The 21,643-nt window shown below is 41.4% G+C and overlaps 1 protein-coding gene across 1 annotated transcript in view; it reads left to right on the top strand.

Moving 5' to 3' along the window:
- Positions 1 to 21,643, top strand: part of LOC134615340 (multiple epidermal growth factor-like domains protein 11) — a 35,928-nt gene that overhangs the window by 13,479 nt on the left and 806 nt on the right. The window contains exons 3-8 of the mRNA XM_063459845.1: positions 3,230 to 3,365; positions 5,866 to 5,954; positions 9,238 to 9,301; positions 16,072 to 16,160; positions 19,185 to 19,297; positions 20,634 to 20,790. Of these exons, the coding sequence (XP_063315915.1) occupies positions 3,230 to 3,365; positions 5,866 to 5,954; positions 9,238 to 9,301; positions 16,072 to 16,160; positions 19,185 to 19,297; positions 20,634 to 20,790 (648 nt within the window). The remainder of the gene's footprint in view (positions 1 to 3,229; positions 3,366 to 5,865; positions 5,955 to 9,237; positions 9,302 to 16,071; positions 16,161 to 19,184; positions 19,298 to 20,633; positions 20,791 to 21,643) is intronic.

Below are 21,643 nucleotides of genomic sequence, written 5' to 3'. Positions count from 1 at the left end.
ACCCAGAGAATAAAACACATGGCATAGCTGTTCATGTGGGCTCTCTCTGTTTGTATAAATGTTTTCCCATAAAAATGTCCTGCTCTGATATGACTTTAGGTTTTTTTTTTGTTTTTTTTTAAGGTCCATGGAAGAAAATGTGCGATGTATTCAATAAAACTGTATGAGCCATTTAAAATCTGCGTATAGACCAGAAACCGGTTATCGTAGAGCAGAAAGAAATGCTCAACTGATAAAGCCGTCGTGTAGAGCTTTTCAATTTATAAAAGTCCATTTATCACTGGAATCCCCATATTCATAAGACTGAATATCACAAATAAATACAACATTGACCTAATTATGCACATTGCAACATACAATCCCTATTTCTGGGTAGCAAAGCACTTGTTAAATTCTCATTAACTGACCCAGAAGCAAGCGTGAAGACCTTATATAGTACATCAAGCATACGTAAACTCTATACTAAAACCAAACCCAAGGGGGGGGGGGGGGGAAAACAAGGCATGAAAAATAAAATCGATCCATAAATAATTGGAAAGCTAGACTATTTATTACCAATATTAAATACCGTATATAATGTTAGGAAGGAAAGCGCAGCAAAACGGACAATCTTCAAAGACCACTTTAGCTCATGTTGACAAAATATCAGATTTTTGTTAATATACTTAGTACAAGAAAATGTTTACATTGGTATTGGTATTGGAAGGGGGGGGGGGGGTGAATTCACTCCCCCACCAAAAATAATAATAATCTAGTGATGAGATAAGAGAGGTAAGATTCCTTCATGGTCATGATGGTGGAAAACTTAACAAAACCTATTTTAAGGAAGGTGAGAGAACCTCAGTGGGAAAACCTGTATAGAATAACTATTTTAAAAAAGTATTTTATATGATTTTGGGAGAAATTGCTTGTTTATTACCTTCCACTAATTTGCCTATAGAACACTGCATGGTTTATTTCTTAGACTGAGTGTGTGTGTGTATCTATCTTTAATCTGGTATGCTCTTTCTTTAGTACTCTAATTCAGTCCACACACACTACATGGACAAAAGGATGTGGACGTCTGACCATCACACATATTTGAGCTTGTTGGATTTCCTATTCCAAACCCACGGGCATTTGCAGCTACAACAGCAACCACACTTCAGTGAAGGTGTTTGCTTTGTATCTGTAGAAATCAGTGACCATTCAGCCAGTAGAGCATTTGTGAGGTCAGGCAGTGATGTTGGCTCAGAAGGTCTGGCCTGCAAATTGCCTCCCACTTCATCCCAAAGGTGTTCAGTGGGGTTGAGGTCAGGTTCCTTCTCACCAAATTCATCAAATTATATCTTTTTGGACTTCACTTTATGCACAGGAACAGAATCCTGCTCGAATAGGGAGTGGCATGCCCCAAACTATTGCCACAAAGGTGGAAGCAATCCGTTGTCTAAAATGTCTTTGCATCTTGTAACGTTAAGATGACCTTTCACTAGAGCCACGTGGCCTAGCTCCCTGAAAACCAGACCATTATCTTCCACCAAACTTTACAATGGGCACTGTTCCATTAAGGGTCTCTCCAGTGCCAGGAAAACAAATCAGTTTTACTGGCACTGCAGAATCCTGCCGTGCCCCCCTCCCTACAACCACCCATCCCATGTTGCTCAAGGGTTAAATCCCCTTCAGTAACTTACCTGAATCTTGCGCCGATGCTCCACCCACGCTCCTCTCCCGCTGACATCAGCCGACGGGGGAGATCGCATGCGGAATGGACGTGCACGCGCACATTAGACCTCCCTTTAGGAACGCATTATTCAATGCTTTCCTATGGGGATTCAGGCGACGCTGGAGGTCATCATGCATAGCGTGAGGATGTCCAGCGTCGTTTAAACTACTTTTCGTGTTTTAAAAACGCGGAAGTCCCTCTAGTGGCTGTCTGATAGAAAGCCACTAGAGGAGGACTTAACCCTACAAGGTCATTATTGCAGTTGATAAAAACTACAATAATTACACTTACAGGGTTAAGGGTGATGGGAGTTGGCACCCAGATCACTCCAATGGGCAGAAGTGGTCTGGTGCTTGGAGTGTCCCTTTAAGTAGTGTTCTCCTGACAAAGAAACACCCAGATTATTACATCAAACTGCTAGCCACTTCGGGTGACACTTGGCATTGCGCATGTTGATGTGAGGCTTGTGTACATGAAACTCACAACATACAGTTCTGGCACTGTAGCATGTGTATATAAAAACAGAAATACACTCTCTCTTAGGTTTTGTTTCACTGTGCAGGTAAAAAAATAAGCAATATTGGACAAAGGCCGAATCAATAAAATACACTGAAGTTGGTGCCCAGAGTGTTTGAGATCTCCTCTAATCTCGGAGTATGTGTGCTGAGCATATTGCTTGTTACATTTGGTCTGCGTATAAAGTTTGCATTGTGCTCTGTAGTTTACTGTAAACACGGTATGATCTAAATCCATACTAGACCTACTTGCTGTACTGAGATACAATCTGTATTTTGCCATAGAACGTAAACACACTGGCGGCCTACTTTACAAACGCAACATTTTGTCACTTTTGTCCGTCACCATGTTTTGGGCGTCTCATATTACAGTGACTGCAGTTGTCTATCTATAGATGGAAACAGAAAGCAGAAATACACCTGCATGTCATTTAGAACAAGAACAATGTATATTATTTACCCAGACTGATTTCTATACCCCCTTTTTTGTAGTTTAAAGACACATTACTGTGAGTATTATTTCTGCGGAGCTTAATTATACACTCCGACACACCAACAATATGGAGGTTATAGAAAAAATAGACCGAGGGATTTGGGTCCAAAATAAGGACTGTCCCTCCTAAATAGGGAAACTTGGGAGGTATGGTTTTGGATCTACAACTCCTAAAGTTGGAGAAAACACCACAGGAGATGGTTTTCTACGACTGGTATCTGTTGGTTCCATAAAACAATTCTAGTGAATAAAAGAAGGAAAAAAGATACAATGTTATGTTGCGGTAAAGAAGTGTCGGTGATTGGTAAGAGGTTAGATTGCTGGTTGCTTTCTTCTCTAAATTTAGTTCCTAACTTCATCCTTGTTAGGAAATCAACTGGTAGGACTTCAGTAACATTGACCTTTACGCCTACCACTGCCATGGAGCCTACAATACTGGTAGAAATGGCTTGGCATAAACAAGTGCTGAGATTATTATTATTATTATTATTTTTTTTTTACTTCTTTCTCCATTCACAGATACTGAATCCTGTGTCTGTTGTCAGAGTGGCTTCTGTCTGGATTCCTCTGGATGTTTTCCATGCTCAGCGGGTTTCTACCAGCCACAGCCAAGCCAATTGACCTGTCTTCCATGTCCAGAAGGGTTTTATAGCAAGTAAGGAGGCTGCAAGACTGCACAGTCTGTTATGAGCTCTAGCATATGGTTTAAACCTGAGCTACCGAACAGAGGCTTAGCGTGTTCATTTAGTAACCGGGGCAAGTCTATAAACTGCGCCCCCTCAAAGCCCTTCCATGAAAGCTTTATTTTTATGAGACACACCCACACCATGGCTTCTTACCCACAAACAAGTTAGTTGACAGGCACACACAAACACACACTTACTCACGCTTGCACAGTGACCCATACACACTTACTCACGCTTGCACAGTGACCCATACACACTTCCGCTTGCACAGTGACCCATATACACTGACACGCGCACAGTGACCCATACACACTGACACGCGCACAGTGACCCATACACACTGACACGCGCACAGTGACCCATACACACTGACACGCGCACAGTGAAACCTGCACGCACACATTCATGCGCAGTGACCCACACACACGGTGACCCATACTCACAGTGACACCAGCACACAAACATTGCTTCATTACCCATGGGATGGAGAGCGTGGAGATCTGTAAGGGAAGCTTCAGTAATGGCAAACAATCTGAGAACTTGTTGGCGACCCACTGCATGATAAAACTTGTACCCTCTTTGTTGCATCTCTTCCACTGGAATCATTGAAGACCTAGTATCCCTCGCATTTTAATCTTTATTAAAGGCTAGTCAGTGCATTTTTATTTTTTTTATATCTTCAGTTGAATGTCATTGAGTGATGGGTAAACTATGGGGCTGGTTTCTGGTTCTTTTTCTTGTATTTTGTGTGTTTTTTTTTTTCCCCCCATTTGCATTCTACATAGAATCTTTCCCTATTCATTGTGTGCCCAAAAATTGATGCAAACTCAATGTGCTAAAAAACAGAATACAAATGTATTTTTATCTGTGCACCGTTTCCTAATCTGTATATTGTATACATTTTGATCTCTGAGAAATACGTGTCTAATTCCTTTTTTTGTTCTTTTCAATGTTAGTATGGACTTTCTCTGCAGTCATTGTGCTTTTTTTATTATTTTCTTTCAAATTCTAGAAATGGTAAAAGGTACAGATCTAAATAGTCTCCAAGGGTAATGGAACGGTAACAGTCCTTTGTGAACAGAATGTTATATACATCATGTGACATACACTACGAGACCAATAAAGGGGTTTAATACTGTGTGTACACAATATGATGTACTCTCACCCTGTGACCTGGTCCTAATGCTGACAAACGTGTCCTAAAAGCATTAACTGTATTTATTTTACTTTCCCCTACTCCTTTGTAGTATACAAACGTATAATTAATCTGTGACAAGAAAAAGAAGAAAAAAACAAAGATACAAAATAATGTGAATCACCAAAGTGATAATATGTAAATAAATAGAATACCAATTGGAGATATGGAGAAATGTAAAAAACTCAATGATATCTGTAAAAAATATGACCAGTACATAGGGTAATATTGCTAAAGACCACTGAGCAGTATGGGTGGTAGCAAACTCACAAAAGTAAGATGAATTCAGGCATATCTCCCTTTGTGTTAGGGAACTGGATAGTATGAGAGACCTCCAGCGATGAATCACAGTGGAAGAAGGTTATAAATCTTCTAATGCACTCCAAAGATAGAGAAAAGAAAATGGATGGTGCAGATTGTATAAAAAAATAACAATTTTATTGCATATATTGCACTTACAGTGTGTCAAAGTAAAAACAGCATGTCTCCACACAGGGTGGTATTCATAAGCAGCAACTGGACCAATCAGGATACAGGATCAGGAACAGCAGTAGCAGCACCAAACAAAATACAAATAAAAGTTCGGTTTAAAACGAAAATAAAAATAAACGAAAATAAAACAATTTTTTTTTTCGTTTTAAACCGAACTTTTATTTGTATTTTGTTTGGTGCTGCTACTGCTGTTCCTGATCCTGTATCCTGATTGGTCCAGTTGCTGCTTATGAATACCACCCTGTGTGGAGTCATGCTGTTTTTACTTTGATACACTGTAAGTGCAATATATGCAATAAATTTTTTATTTTTTTATACAATCTGCACCATCCATTTTCTTTTCTCTATCTTTGGAGTGCATTAGAAGATTTATAACCTTCTTCCACTGTGATTCACGCTGGAGGTCTCTCATACTATCCAGTTCCCTAACACAAAGGGAGATATGCCTGAATTCATCTTACTTTTGTGAGTTTGCTACCACCCATACTGCTCAGTGGTCTTTAGCAATATTACCCTATGTACTGGTCATATTTTTTACAGATATCATTTTGAGTTTTTTACATTTCTCCATATCTCCGATTGGTATTATATTTATTTACATATTATCACTTTGGTGATTCACATTATTTTGTACCTTTTGGTTTTTTCTTCTTTTTCTTGTCACAGTGTTTTTGAGTGTTTATAAGGGTACACTTGTAAACCTAGGGTACTGTGTGCTATATAGTACTGACAGTTAACTTCTTGTTGTTCTCCGTATAATTAATCTGTGCTTTATATTTCAGCACCAATCAAAGCACTGTGTGCCAATCCTGCCCAGCTGGCCACTACTCCAATCAAACTGCCTCTGTGCTCTGTATGGACTGTGATAAAGGTACTGTTCTTAAATTTATCTGCTAAAAGGCTCTGTTTGGCAACATGCATTTAGCTGCCAGGAAAATGGCTGATTTAATATCCGTACACTACAGTTATACAGCACAGAAGACTTTGCTGTACACCTCTATGTTCATGTTCCCATTGTACAGCGCTACAGAATCTGATGGCGCTATACAAATAATAAAATATCATGTTTTATATCTAAATATCCAGCAGAAAAACATTTTTCTCCTAATTTTGGTTGTCATGTAAGGATATGCAGTGATGACCTGAGAGGGTGATTTTATCATTCGAGGTCTGAAACAGCCTGTCTAGTGCCCCATCTGAGATGGACTGCTTTGCGTGCCCACCGTTAATTTATCTACTAATTCTGGGTAATATGGGTTACGAATTCACTAACTGTTTTTTCTTGGTGGCATGTACGACCACACGAGCCTAGCTATTTCGCTCTTATTAAAAGGAAATCAATATTGACAGTTCATGCCGTCACGCTCACTTAAGTCTATCATGTTCCTGTTCTATGTATCTATTTTTTTTTTTTGGAATACATTGTTTTATTTTCTGTAAGGTAAACAATGGGATACAGAAAGGAAATAGGTAGGGGGACATAATACAAGCAAATCGGATAAGTGATACAATCAATATCAGCCGAAGTGGAGCAAAAAATACAAGCTTAGATGCCTGGTATGTTAACCCTGTATAGTGCTCTTTGACTTTGCGTGCTGACTTTTCTTATCATCTTGTTGGGGGGATGGGGGGGTGAGGGGGGAGAAAGGGGGGGAAGGGAGAGGGACCACAACTCCTTTTTGATCATCTTCTTAGATTGGTTATCAGGCGTAGCTTTTGTGCAAAGAAAAGGGTATGGGTTTGCAAGGTATGTAGTTTCGTATCTTGCTTCTTGCGTGGGTTCTAGCGAGATGTTCCGTCGTATCTTGTTGTATCTTTGAGGCATGGCTTCTGATCGTTTTCGGTCATGTCGTCTTGTCGGGGTTATCCATATGTGTGGCTTCCAACCACGGCTTCCACAGGGACTCTAAGTTTTCAGTCCTGACATGTGACTCAGATGAGAGTAATTCGTATCTATAATATTGGTGAACTTTTCGTGTTAGTTCTTTGTTAGCCGGGCAATATGTGGTTTTCCAGTTAAGTGCTAGAAGATTTCTAGCTGCCAGGATGATTATGGTAGCTAGCCGTTTAGAATTTCGCGTCCAAGCATCTGAGAACAATAGTAACAAGCCAGTCTTGGGAGTAAGTGTGGGGCAGCCTCCTGCGCCCAGAGGTATCAGGGTTTTGACATGGGCCCACAGTGGCCTGATCAATTCACATTCCCACCATATATGAGTCATGTGTCCTGGTGCGTTCTGGCATCTCCAACAGTTGGGTCCGACTGCCGGGTAAATGTTGTTTAGGCGGTGTGGTGTAAGATACCAGCAAAATACTATTTTCTTGTGAGCTTCAATGTGGGAAAACAGGTTGTAATGCCTCGTAGGGCGTCTAGCGATTTGAGCCATTGTTCAGTCGTTAACTTGGGAATACCTTCTTTTTCCCATTGCGAAGTATATTTAAAGTGTTGTGGTGGGCGACTGTCCAGCAATGTTTGGTAACACAGAGAGAGAGTTTTTGGTGTCGTCGGATTCGACAGGCATCTATTGATGAGGTTTGCTTGACGGCTCTGTCTATATTCATGTCTGTAATGCGAAAACTCGACTTTAGTGCTGACTATGCTCTTCAATTGAAGATACGAGAAGATAAAGGAATTCGGTAGTTTGTATTTCTCTTGTAGGTCGGGGAATGGTAGTATCTGGGCTTTACCACATAAATCTTTGATGTGATGTATACTCAGTGCAGTCCATAGTTTTAGTGAGATCCACGGAGAAATCGCTTTTAGTGCCATGAGGGGAGCGCGTGAGTCGAAACGTTTGTTTTTAGCCGATTCCGTGTGGAGAAGGTCCCAGAACCGCAAAGTAAGAGCAGTCGTGTGGGGTATGGTGTGTCTCCCTGCCGTCTATATGGCTTCGGGGTCCATAAGACATTCCTTAAAGAGTGTGGATGTATCGCTTCTCGTTCCATATCCACCCATTGGAAGGTGTTGTTAGGTGCGTGGAGTCGGACTGCTATTTCTAATAGTGCTGCCTTGTAATACGTGAGAAGTTTAGGCAAACCCACTCCCCCTTCTTTAGGTGTCATTTGTAATAGGGATAATAGTAAGCGTGGGTTTGTTTTGCCCCATACGAATCTATTCAGTGTTCGTTGCGTGGTCTTGAACCATATTAATGGAACGTGTAGTGGCAACATCCTAAACACATATAGGACTTTCAGCAATATCATCATCTTGTTAGTTTGTATTCTCCCCATCCAGGAGATACGGACATCTTTCCATTTTTGGAAGCTCGAGTTGCACATGTTTACCAACGGTTTGTAGTTTAATGAGACCATTTTCTGGTCGTGTAAAGCCAATTTGACTCCCAGATATGTTACCAATATGAATGGAGGCGTGATTATGTCAGTGTTCTGCAGAATTTGCAGTCGGTGTAGTGGTATGCTGATCGGTAAAGCCTGAGTTTTTGATGTATTTAATTTGTAAAACGATACCTGTCCGTATGTGTGTAGTAGGCTCATGAGTCTTGGTAGCGAAGATTCTGGTTTACTGAGGGATAGAAAGCTGTCGTCTGCAAACATAGCTAGTCGGTAGTTGTGCGTGTGGATCTGAATGCCCGTAATCAGTGGGTCACTTCTAATTTTATGGGCTAGGGGCTCTAGTGATAAGATAAATAGAAGGGGGGTTAGCGGGCAGCCTTGTCTTGTGCCATTGGTAAGGTTGAAGGGAGTGGATATGAAGCCTCCATTGGAGACTTGTGCGGATGGTCTGCCATAAAGCGCCATTATGCCCTGGATAAATTCCGTGGGGAAGTTATATTTTTCTAGAACTGTTGTCACGTAAGACCAATTTAGTTGGTTGAAGGCCTTCTCTGCGTCCAAAGCCAACAGAAGGCCTTCTGTGTTATGTTTCTCCATTTGTGATAAGATATTTAAAATCTTCCTGGTGTTATCGCAGTCTTGTCTGCCCCTAATAAAACCTGACTGGTCTGTGTGCACGATTCTGGGGAGGATCGGCGCCAACCTATTTGCTATGATTTTGGCATAAATTTTCGTATCACAATTAAGCAAGGATATAGGTCTGAAGTTAGAACATTGGGTGGGGGGCTATATCTATTTTGAGGTTGTTGGTATTTTCATGTTATCTGACTTGCCACCGTTAACCCTAAACTTCTCTTTAACAGGTTTCTTCTCCTCTCAAGAGAATGCCACATCCTGCCAAGCGTGTTTACCTGGGACTTTTTGCAAGTAATGTGTGTTTTTGTTTTTTATATAAATATTTTTAACTATTTTATTCTGAACAGAATGTGTTTTTCAGCTTCAGGTTGTGATTGAGTTAGTGACATCTTAAAACTTGGCGTATTGCTTGAAAAATATCACTAAAGTACAGCACTTTTTATTTTTTCTCTAATATTGCATGTATACATAATACAAGTAATTTAGCCTTCACACAGGTTTCTTTTGTAATGGGTCTGGCTGTAAGCTTTTTATATATATATATATATATATATATATATATATATATATACTGTACTATATATATACTGTACATAGGTTGTAAAAAGTAAATAAAGTACAACCTTTTAAAACGCAATGCTGTTTACCCAAAAAGGCCAAAATAAAAATGTTTGGAGCGATTGCTGATTATGCCTCAAAAAGAGGTTAAAAAAAACAAACAAAACATTTTTGACTCCATAGTGGCAATCTAATTTTCTCCCTGGATCAAAAATCCACGTTAATTTTGTCCTTGAATATTCAATTTTTTTTTTTCTTTTTCTTTTTTGAAAAATATCTACAGAATTAGAGAAGATTACCTCTCTGGTTAGAGAATTCCACATCTTTTTGTTTTTACCGTAAATAACACTTTCCTCTGCTTTAAGCAAAACACGTTTCGCCCAGTCTATATTTATTAATTTTTCACTCCAGCTTTCGAGCACAGAGTCTATTTAAACGTGATTTAATGAACCTGATATACACTTGTCAGGGTAATGTGTACTTTTTTACCTTTTTTTTTTTTTTACATTTTTTGAAATCTATTTTATGTTTTAGTTTTGTGTTAAATTTTCTTTATTGTTTTGTCATTTAAAGCAGAATAAGATTGAAACAGTACACATTATTAATAAAAGTACTTTTGTAGGCGAATAAAAAAAAAGCGCCATTTATAATAAAGTAAATAAGTTTTTTGCGTATACTACACGGATGCTAAGCCGTGAATGGCTAATAAGTATAGTGCATGCTTAAAAGTAAACCAAATCATAAATGCAAATATGCTATCACATCATAATTAAAGGACCACTCTAGGCACCCAGACCACTTCAGCTTAATGAAGTGGTCTGGGTGCCAGGTCCTTCTAGGGTTAACCCATTTTTTCAGAAACATAGCAGTTTCAGAGAAACTGCTATGTTTATGAATGGGTTAAGCCTTCCCCCTATGTCCTCTAGTGGCTGTCTCATTGACAGCCGCTAGAGGCGCTTGCGTGCTTCTCACTGTGATTTTCACAGTGAGAGCACGCCAGCGTCCATAGGAAAGCATTGTGAATGCTTTCCTATGTGACCGGCTGAATGCGCGCGCAGCTCTTGCCGCGCGTGCGCATTCAGCCGACGGGGAGGAGAAGAGGAGGAGAGCAGGAGGAGATCTCTCCGCCCAGCACTGGAAAAAGGTAAGTTTTTACCCCTTTCCCCTTTCCAGAGCTGGGCGGGAGGGGGTCCCTGAGGGTGGGGGCACCCTCAGGGCACTCTAGTGCCAGGAAAACGAGTATGCTTTCCTGGCACTAGAGTGGTCCTTTAAGGTATGCAAATATTAGCCTGATCCTACGTAGACATGACGTAAGTTCTAGGTGCTTTAAATTTGACTTAACGGAAACTATTACAAAAAGGCTCCCCCGGGTGGCCACCATCTTGTCTCCCTAACGCAGGCAGCGGTACCAGGAACTTATTTTGGCTAGGCACCCCCACGAACACCGGTGACTATGAAACTGCTGCCCGTTCAAATTCCCGACCACCTATACGAATGGCATTTGGGAGATCTAAATACCAAATGCGGGGAGCATTCGACACCTAAAAGCGTTCGCATATTACGCATACAAATCCACGAAAGTGGTCAAAAGTACACCTCGATGGAAAATCCAAACCACCGAACTGATCAGTTATTTTTGGATGTGATAGTCACTCAGATCAGGGCTATCCAGGAACATGACTTTCAAAGGGGTTTCCATGGATTTGAGGTGGACTTTTGGGGTATTTAAAAAAATTGTTATATTTTTCTGTTCCTGCTTGATAAGTGAATTGTAGGTTTCCTGACTCCATTATCTCTCAGGAGTTTACTGTATGTATAAATTGAGAGTGCTTGCCTGCATTAAACAGATCTGCTCCCGGTATCCGTCTCCACTAATGTGTCATGGGAAAGTGATACCAGCGATATTTACTTTGATGTGTATTGGAGCTACGTTATTTTGGGAAAGGGAACCCGTGGCGGCGTTATATTGGCGGTCCCCCACAGCAACTATTAAAATAATTAACAAGGAGGGGACATAATGTCCGCCCAAACTTGCAGGGCACAAGCAGGGGGTGAACACTAGTTTAATAGCCCCCACTATTAAGCTATTTGTTAGTGTGAGTAGGGGCTAATTGTAAAATAAAAATAAAGTGAAGTGTGCTGCGTAGTGACCAGTCAGAATGCCCATGAAGACCCCTGTCCACTGCTGAAAGCACCTTCAATGGGGTATTGGCATCCGCAATGGAGATTCTCTTGCTAACAGGCAACAGGGTTGCCTGTTCTGATGATTCACATTTTCATTTAGATCAGGTGGGTGCTCTGGTGCGTGTGCGTTCTTTATCTGGTGAAGAGATGGTATTGGGATGCACTATTGGAAGAAGACCGGTCCTGGCATGTGGGTGTTATTTTTTTTTATTTGCATTTTATAATATCAACATTCCATACATAATATCACATAGTATGAATAAATAACATTGCAGTATAATGCTTCGCAGCAGTCCTGCGATTCATACATAATATTTCACATGTTGATACAATTTTATATTACAACATTAACAATAACTGAAGAGGGACGGGATAAGGGGGGTAGGAAGGTCAGAGGAAAGAGGGGTAATGAGGGAAGGATATTATGATCATGGTTGTTGCGGATCTAGAGCTGTTATATTGCTCGTATTGAGGGTTACAGGGCTTATTCCTTTCCCCTGCAGGTGGATGCGTACATTACAATGTCCCTTAACTTTGTTATAGGGGTGTCTGCGCCTTTCACTACCTCCTATTCTGGTCTTACTGGGTAGCACAGATCTCCCCTTTTCTACTCATCATGTACACTTCCCATGTTTCCCAGGCTTTCACTATTGCCCGCTTTGGTGGTGCGTTTTTACGCGCCATTATTTCATATTGTTTTGTCATTTGTAGTGCTGCAAGGCATTGAGTCGAAGATGGTGACTTCGTGTTTCTCCATTGCCTGCTAATTGTTTGTAGGGCTGCTACTATTATGTGGTATATGAGGTATAATTGGGATTTTGTGATGTCTGTGGGGAAGAGCTGTAATAGATATACCTCAGGTGTTAGGGGTAGGCAGATGCCTGTACTGTCTTGTATGATTTTATGTATGTCCTTCCAATATGTTTCTAATTTTGGACAAGACCACCATATATGTAGCATGGATCCTTTGTGCCTCGTGCATCGCCAGCACGTGTCTGGAATACCTGGGTTCCCCTTGTTGAGTCTGGTTGGAACCATGTACCATCTATACATGAGTTTGCATGTTATCTCTGCATGTGAGGCACACATGGAGAGATTCCTATGTCCCCTAAGTATTCGGACCCATTGATCCCGAGTTATATGGGTCTGTATTTCCCGGTCCCATGCTTTTATGAATGTATATTCATGAGAATCACCTGTGGAGTTATATATTGCGTATATTAAGGAGATTAGTTTTTTCTTTGGTTTTAGGTTGAGACAGATGGATTCTATCTCCGTTAGTTGCAGACCTGATTTTGGATGGTATGAACAAATTGTTTGTGCCTTGTACCATGACGTTAGTTGCATGTATGAGAAAAGGGCTATGGTGGGTAGCCCGAAGATTTTTTGGAGCTCTAGAAATGGCCTCAGTACTGAGCCTTGGCTTATTTGGTAGAGATTGGTGATACCATGGTTGTGCCACATCCGAACAGGGAATCCCGGTATTGCTATGGATAGTGTCGCTAGTGGTGTCACTAGGGATGTGTTCCCTTTTAATATATACGCCTCCCCGAATTTATCCCAAATTTGTAGTGTGAGTTTGGTGGATGGGAGCATAGTCTTATACTTAGGTCTGAGCTTTCTGGACATCCAAGCTAACGTAGTTACTTTGAAGTTATTGGTGTAATATGCTTCTATATGGACCCATTGCGGGGGACTTGGCGTACCAGTAGCTGCCACGAGCGGACCTAATATTGCCGCTTTGTAATAATTAGTTACATTCGGTAACCCCATGCCCCCTTTCCCCAGTGGCTGATGTAGGGTGGACTTCGCTATCCTAGGCTTAGCCTTATTCCATATAAACGAGGATATCATTCTTTGTACTTCATCTAGATAATGTTTTGGGAGTGCCAGCGGGATGTTTCGAAAAAGGTATTGCAGCCGTGGAAGTAGAAGCATCTTTACAGTGGCTATTCTGCCCATCCACGAGATAAACTTCCCCCTCCAGCTGTGTATCAGATTTTTCAGTTCCGCCAAAAGTGGCACATGGTTGGCCTTATAGATTCCTGTTATTGTTTTAGTTAGAGCTATCCCTAAGAATTTAATCTTATCCGTGCACCAGTCGAATTTAAATTTCCCTTTGAGGTCCTTCAACTGAGGTGGGGGTATATCAATGCTCATCGCCTGTGTTTTGTTAATGTTCAATTTATAGTATGAGCATTGCCCATATTGATGTATCAAATTATGTAATGTCGTTAGGGAAGTGCGTGGGTTTTGTAGTGTAAGGAGGATGTCATCCGCAAATAGTGTTATCTTATATTCTTCATTTTTTACTTTAATTCCCTGTATCAGGGGGTCGTTCCTGATTAGGTGTGTGAGCGGTTCTAGGGCGAGTATATATAGTATTGGCGACAGGGGGCATCCCTGCCTAGACCCATTTGAGATTTCAAAAGTATCCGAGAAAAAGCCCCCATTTACCACTTTCGCAGAGGGGCAGGAGTACAATGCCTCCACCAATGATTTGAACCGTGGGGGGAACCCAAATCTCCCTAGGACCGCGCGGAGGAAGGGCCAGTGAAGCCGGTCGAAAGCTTTTTCTGCATCTAACGACACAACCACACTCGGCTCGCTTCCCCCCCGCAGTCCACCCAGCAGGTCCAGCACCTTTCTTACTCCATCCGCCCCTGTCTACCTCTCACGAATCCCACCTGGTCTGCGTGTACCAGGGTAGGAACTATCGGCGCCAGTCTATTAGCAAAAACTTTGGCTAAGATTTTTGTGTCTGTATCTAGGAGCGAGATTGGGCGCAAGTTTTGACACTTATTCGGCATGTGGGTGTTATTTTGACACGTCCCACCTGCCTAGAGATTGTTGTAGACCATGTACACCCCTTTATGGCAGTGGCATCTTTCAACAGAAAAAATGCACCCTGCCAAAATTGTTCAGGAATAGTTTGAGGAGCATTACAGAGTTCAGGCTGTTGCCTTGGCCTCCAAATTCCGCAGATCTCAATCTGATTGAGCATTTGTGGGATGTGCTGGAACAAAAAAAAAATCTGATAAATGGAGGCCCCACTTTGCAACTTGCAGGACTTAAAGGATCGGCTGCTAATGTCTTGGTGCCAGTTACCACAGGACATGTTCAGAGGTCTTGTGGAGTCAGAGCGAGGGGAACGTACACGGTATTGGCCAGGTTGTTTTAATGTTGTGGCTTATCAGGGTACACATATAAATTCTCATTTATGATTTAAATGTGTGCCTGATTAATGCAAAAGTAACTCAAAATAAAGTCATGTATTTGTCCTGATTTTATAAAGTACATTAGATGTATAGGATTTAATTTTTTTTGTGACCTGTAACTACCAAAAATAGAGTAACCTACAATTTCAATGATGAGCGATTTTAAAATTAGGTATGTTTGTCTTCCAAATTTAATTGCAATCACAGGAAACACAATTGCCACACGAAAGTATATATTTATATAAAGTAGACATCACCGACTATTAACCTGAGGGTATTCTGACACTTTTTACATTTAGCCAATTTCTGCTAAATATTGCAGTAAAGATGTGGGGGATTCTCCTGTTAACCCAAACCCTAATCTGAAACTTAATTCTAATGCTAATCCTAAACCTAATCTTAATCCCTAATCCAAAGGGTTTCCCACTGCTACCATCAGTATTGATATTGGCAAAGGAAATTCTAAGCTAAAAACTGTAGAAAGTGGTGTGTTGCCGACATCTACTGGTTGTGTTCAGTATGACGGGGTATATATCATGTCATACTGCAGATTCAATGCCCATTACACTCTGATCGATGCTGTGCAACTGTCCAGCTCCATCCAAATGGCATTGGGACATGGCAGGAGCCTTTTTTTTCAGGGTGTCCCTTAAGCATTTTGCACATAGATAATCACCATGGTTGAGCGCCATCACTCATGGATTCCTCAGTAGATTTAAAGGGCTGGATGCAGCGCTGACTTTCAGTGCTACATTGACATCATCAAATCCGTCTGGGGCAACTAGGTACAGATTGATCCCTGGGTTCCCTTGTTACCAATCCGAATAATCCTCGGCACACAGAAAATGTGTCCATATCACAGGCTAACTGCATCCGTCCATGCTTGTAAAAAAAGACATGATGATTTTTTTTTTGTGTGGGTGTAAGGGGGAGTTTGGAAATAGTCAGTTTTATTTTTTTGTTTCAAAAACTGATCATAACCGTTCTAATACTTCAGGCAGATTTTATTTTTAACACTACTGTTATTTTACAGAACTGATGATATGAATGCACATTGCACTGTGATAGCTGTATCTATTGTCCTGTGATCTCTTTCCATAGCGTGACCACATGTACCAGCTGTACGGTTTGTCCAAATGGTCAGGAAGCTGTAAATGCAGGTTCTCCAGAGTGCAGTCTATGTCTTCCAGGTAATTTCTTCTATTTACTCTGTTGAAATGCGCGGGTTGACGACGTTATCCATACGTAACTACGTAATCTGCCATTTTCTTTTACTCATGAGATCTCACAATCTTGCAAACACTGGTTCGGTGGACAATATTTTAGATATCCAACAGTAGATTTACTGTTTAATCATGCAGAATTCATCAGAGCATACGAAGGAGCATTGCAGGCCCTTAAAGCGTTACTCCAAGCATGATAACCACTATAGTACCTGTGACAGAGCCCCAACACTCTGACCGAGTACCTCCACCAAGTCCGCTTCCTCGTAGCTATCAGGGACCCTGAAGCACTTCAGACCCAGTTGCCGAGGCTTGACTGGGATCACTAAGAGCCTTTTCCACCTTGAACCAAACACCAGACTACACTTAGTGAAGGTTAACGCCACAACTAACTTTACTAGACCTAGCACACACATTTTAAGCCCCCAACAGCCTCATTTACATACAATGGTGCATAGAGTATTATAGTGCAAGGAAGGGTGGGGTCAAACAATAGCAAGGGCTGATGGGAGATTGAGGAGGGACAAAGCAGCTAGTTTAAACTGGTCTGGCTGTGTCCCTGGGACAAAGCCCTGCTGGGGAAACAATAGGATAGAAAAAAAGTTGAGGGAGAGAGGCACAGACAAGTAATACATTTAACATACCCTGCAGGCCTGCACCAATAATGGGCACAGGGTGACCAAAACACAAAAAGAATCTGGGGACCCACACATAGTGCCTGTCTTCCCTACCCAGTAACAGTGACTACCGTCACAGTACTCTGACGTCACAGTACCCTGGCCCCATGCCGCAATAATGGTTTGGACTGTTGTGCAAAAATTATCCCTTTTGACTTGGGTCTCCACTTGGTGCCTAGTTAAGAATGTCCGGATCTAGCAGTACTGCAGCAACTAGATGCCAATTTTGTCACCATTCAATGACTTAGAGCGTCAGCCGATTACGCTCAGCCTATGAATGAGTGTTTATATAAATATGCACAGAAGTGACCTCAAAAAGAGTTCCCGGCTGGCTTATGATGCCCTAATGACTCTGCCGGAGGTGGAGTTACACCTCCAGCTGCAAAAGGGGTTTACCTCTGTATGTGACGTGTTTCATAATGAAATCCTGTATATAGACTCTAAGCACCATAGACACTTTAGTGACTTGAAGTGGTCATGGTGTTTTGAGTAACCCTTTAAAGGGACTCTATAGTGCCAGGAAAACAAAGCCGTTTTTCTGGCACTATAGATTCCTGCAGGGCTTACCTGAATCCAGCGCTGAATGTCCCTGGGTCAGGCTCCGCTCACGCTCCTCCAATGGCGCACTAGCATTGGGATTTCCCTATGGAAAAGCCTATTTATTCAATGCTTTCCTATGGGGGAAAAAAACAGATGCTGGAGGTCCTCATGCAGAGCGTGAGGATGTCCAGCGTAAAATAACGGACCAAATGTCCATTTTAAACCAGTAGGCCCACTAGTGGCTGTCTGGTAGACAGCCACTAAAAGGTGGAGTTAAATCTGGATAGTTATTATTGCAGTTTCTCAATAACTGCAATAATTACTATTGCAGGGTTAAAGGACTTGAGCTGAAGTGGTCTGGGTGCCTACAGTGTCCCTTGAAAAACATTTCAGCTGTAACTGCTCAAAGTTATAACCTCAAACCGAACTATAGTTCACACTAGAAATGGATAAATTAAGAATATGCAACAAACCTCAAATGCTCATTGGGGGGGGGGGGGGGGGGGTTCTGCAAGATATGCTACCATACAGCTAAAATGTATATAAGTCCATAATCCACACACAGCTGATATTGAACAACTACGAGCAAAATTGGAGTCTTTTACGGGGCAGTTAATAGTTATGCAGTCTTGTGAATGTGACTTGTACAGTGGTCATCATCAACTTAGGTCTGTCTGAAGTTGAATTAGTGCCAATTTCTTCCATTCATGTTAACACATACATTGATTAATTGGGCAGCATTTTAGTAAACCTCAAACAAAGACGCTCTCTACTTATACCAGTATTCTAACATACTGATCTGTATATTTCAGACTATGAATGCATTTGGACTGCAGACTGAAATCACTTTGCAATAACAATTTAATTTTCAGTAGAATATATTTCAATTGCAGTTTGTCCACTTACTTATATTATATGTTATAGTAAATATATTATTACTAGTCTGTGTGAAGACAATGCTTCCGTACTTGTAGATTATACTGGGTGGAAAAAGTTGTTGGCACCAATACAGCAAATCTTATCGCTCCTATTAAATATAAAGCGATATGCTGAATTTAAACCAACAAAGGTCTTAGACTCTGAATGAGCACCTGTTTCTTAAGTTTTCACTTCCTTTTCTGCATTTTCCTGTGTTCTACTGAATTACTCGTATGCAAAGTAAGCTGAAACAGAAGAGTTTATTTTTGATTGAATCTTCTAATGCAAATTGCAACATTGGCCCGTCGTTTTTCTAGCGAGCAGAGAAACTGCTCTAGCTCCTAAACTGAATTGCGTTCGTAGGGCAGTAAGAAGATCCACAAAGTGTTTTAATTTGTCACTGTTTAACAGCTGTAATCGACACCAAATCAATGTACAAAATATATGCTGGCTTTTCACAAACACACAGACCCCATACTAACACTCACAGTGCCATTACAGAAAGCATTGTGATGGGCTGCTCTCCAGTGAGGCTCTGTATTTAAACTAATGTATGCCGAGATCTCTGAGTAGGAGCTCACACTGAAAGAGCTGGTTAGGTCTCTCTAAATCTGATAAATATTTAACTAATGTCAATAATAAAAATGTGCGATCCATTTGACCATCTTACTGGGAGGTAAGGGGTTAATGTATGGCCACACTACTTCCTCCACATTTTGTTGTCCAGGACGAAGGAAGACCTACTTGGCAGGGGACAGACTAGTGACCCTTACTGTACGTTGTGGAGGGTATTAAATGTTGGGCCAAAGGATGCAACATCTAGAATCTGATGTACCATACTTTTTGTTTTATGCAGGAACATCTAAAGGACCCGGACAACTTTTTTGTGTGTACTGTCGAGATGGTGAATATCAGGACAAATGGGGTGCGGAACGTTGTGAAATGTGTCCTGCAGCTCACTATTGTCCTGTAAGTCCATTTGGTTAAAGCAATAAGTGTGTGTACAGAACCTGTGTGGAGGATGTATACTGGTGAAGTGTGGATATTTTATATTGTATGAAACAAACTTTCAGCCCGTTAATTCTGCAAGCGTGATGTAATTACATTTCAGAAGAGGAAGAGTCTGGGTCTTCGTATGTATACAGTGATGTAGAGCGGACTTTCTCGCCACAGCCAACACATCGGAATATATTTGTAATAATTTGAGGCATTTGAATAGCGCATGCCAAATAAAGCTATGTCAATGGACGGGTCAAGTCTCACGTTTGTGAGTAAAGAAATGCAGTCACGTACCTCCTTCCAAGATTGTATAGCTGTCTGGGGGACCACAGACTGTGCTACAGCATTACCTAATCATTTTGGGCACTTTTTAGTGTATCTAAACATAATTTGTAATGGTTTGTCCAGCTCATAGTGTACATAGTGCGCTAACCTATTTCTTGTCACACAACTCAACTGGTTTGACAAAAAAACACAAACCTAAACCTTGGAAGGTAACAAGTACCTACACTGAGCTGTAGATGTTAGTTTGCCTTATTTCCAAACTAACTTAAACACTCCAAGCACCATAACAACTAAAATGGTGCCTTGTTACTTCCCTCGCCAACCCCCACGGTAAGGAAGGAGTCAAACCATTTTTTAGAGTAGTTTGATCTGTTACCTGGGGTCTCCTGGGCACCACTCCCCATCTTCACTACCTCCACCTAAGAGCTGGAAGCTCCTACGCAGGATCTTCCATTGGTTCTTCTGACTTAAGCTGATTGCTCGCAGCCAATGAGCTAAGCCCTGCACAACTGGGTTTAACTCAGATTTTATTGGTTAGCTGGCTGAGGTATGGATTTGCCAGAGTTGTAGTGGTTATGATGCTTGTAGTACCTTTTAAGGAACACTCTGGGATTTAACTATTCATTAGACTTCAATGTCAGCTGACTGTCTCAGCCAATGACTAGTATTCCCATTGAGAAAACTGTCGGAGAAAGGTATGTTCCTTCCTCACACAGTCTTCTCAATGGGAAGCTGAGGACTTGCCTGAATTAGGAGGACAGAGGAGACAGGCATCATTTAAACTACTTTGGTGTTAAACAGTATATTCCCTTAAGGTAAAACGGCACCCGAGACATCCGGGCACCATAACAACCTCAGTGCAATTATGGTGCCGGAAGTGTTCCTTTTAAGCTGATAGTTCATGTAAGGAGTTATTGCAGTGGAGGTGGTAAGATGTGTTTTTGTATATCTTAGAACTTAACTATAGAAGCTATTTAATATTGCCACAAGGCTAAAATAAAATCCATGTTCCCTTACCCAGAGCCCTGATATTAGTCCCATTGCATGTCCTGAGGACGCATTCTGCCCAGAAGGAAGCACTGCGCCACGTTACTGCATGGAAACCTTCTTGAGTAAATCGGGAGATACTTGTGTGTGGTCAACTCTCAGCTTTGCACTGCTAATGCTAACTGTGTCGCGTAAGTTTTTTTTTTTATTATATGTATATGTGCCGTTTGTACTAGACAATGGGAATTCTACTTTTCCCCTCTGACAATATATCTTTGAATGATGGAAATAAAGTAGGTTCTATCCCGGCACCACGACTGGGCTGTAGAGATGGCTGCTTGTTTATAGGAAGATATTAGAAGTAAGTGACAGATCTAAATTACAGGACCACTATACTCATCCAGACCAATTCATCTCAATGAAGTGGTGTGGGTGATGTGGCCCTGTCGTTTTGGTCCTCCAATCCAAAATATTGCCATTTTGGAGATACGACAATGCCTTTTATATTGCAGTGCTAAACACACCTCTAGTGGCCATTAGGAAGACCACTACCAGATGGTGCTTCCCCTGTGAGAAGTATTTGATGCACTTCTCGTCCACAATGTTTCTCTGAGACACATTTGATTGGATGAGAAAATGAGCAAGATTGAACAGCTATGATGACAAAATAGGAGCAGGAGTCCTGCAAAGACCTTGACTTTGGCCTTAAACATAACACTTAGCACAACTTTTTTTTAAAGGGCCACTCTAGGCACCCCAGACCACTTCAGCTTAATGAAGTGGTCTGGGTGCCAGGTCTAGCTAGGATTAACTTTTTTTTTTTATAAACATAGTTTCAGAGAAACTGCTATGTTTATAACAGGGTTAATCCAGCCTCCAAATTCTCTAGTGGCTGTCTCACTGACAGCCGCTAGAGGCGCTTGCGTGATTCTCACTGTGAAAATCAGTAAGAGCACGCAAGCGTCCATATGAGACCGGCTGAATGCGCGCGCAGCTGTTGTCGCGCATGCGCATTCAGCCGAAAGGGAGGATCGGAGGCGGAGG

This window comes from Pelobates fuscus, chromosome 6, assembly GCF_036172605.1.
Source record: "Pelobates fuscus isolate aPelFus1 chromosome 6, aPelFus1.pri, whole genome shotgun sequence".
Lineage (NCBI taxonomy): Eukaryota > Metazoa > Chordata > Amphibia > Anura > Pelobatidae > Pelobates > Pelobates fuscus.
This window is presented reverse-complemented; position numbering and strand designations above follow the sequence as displayed.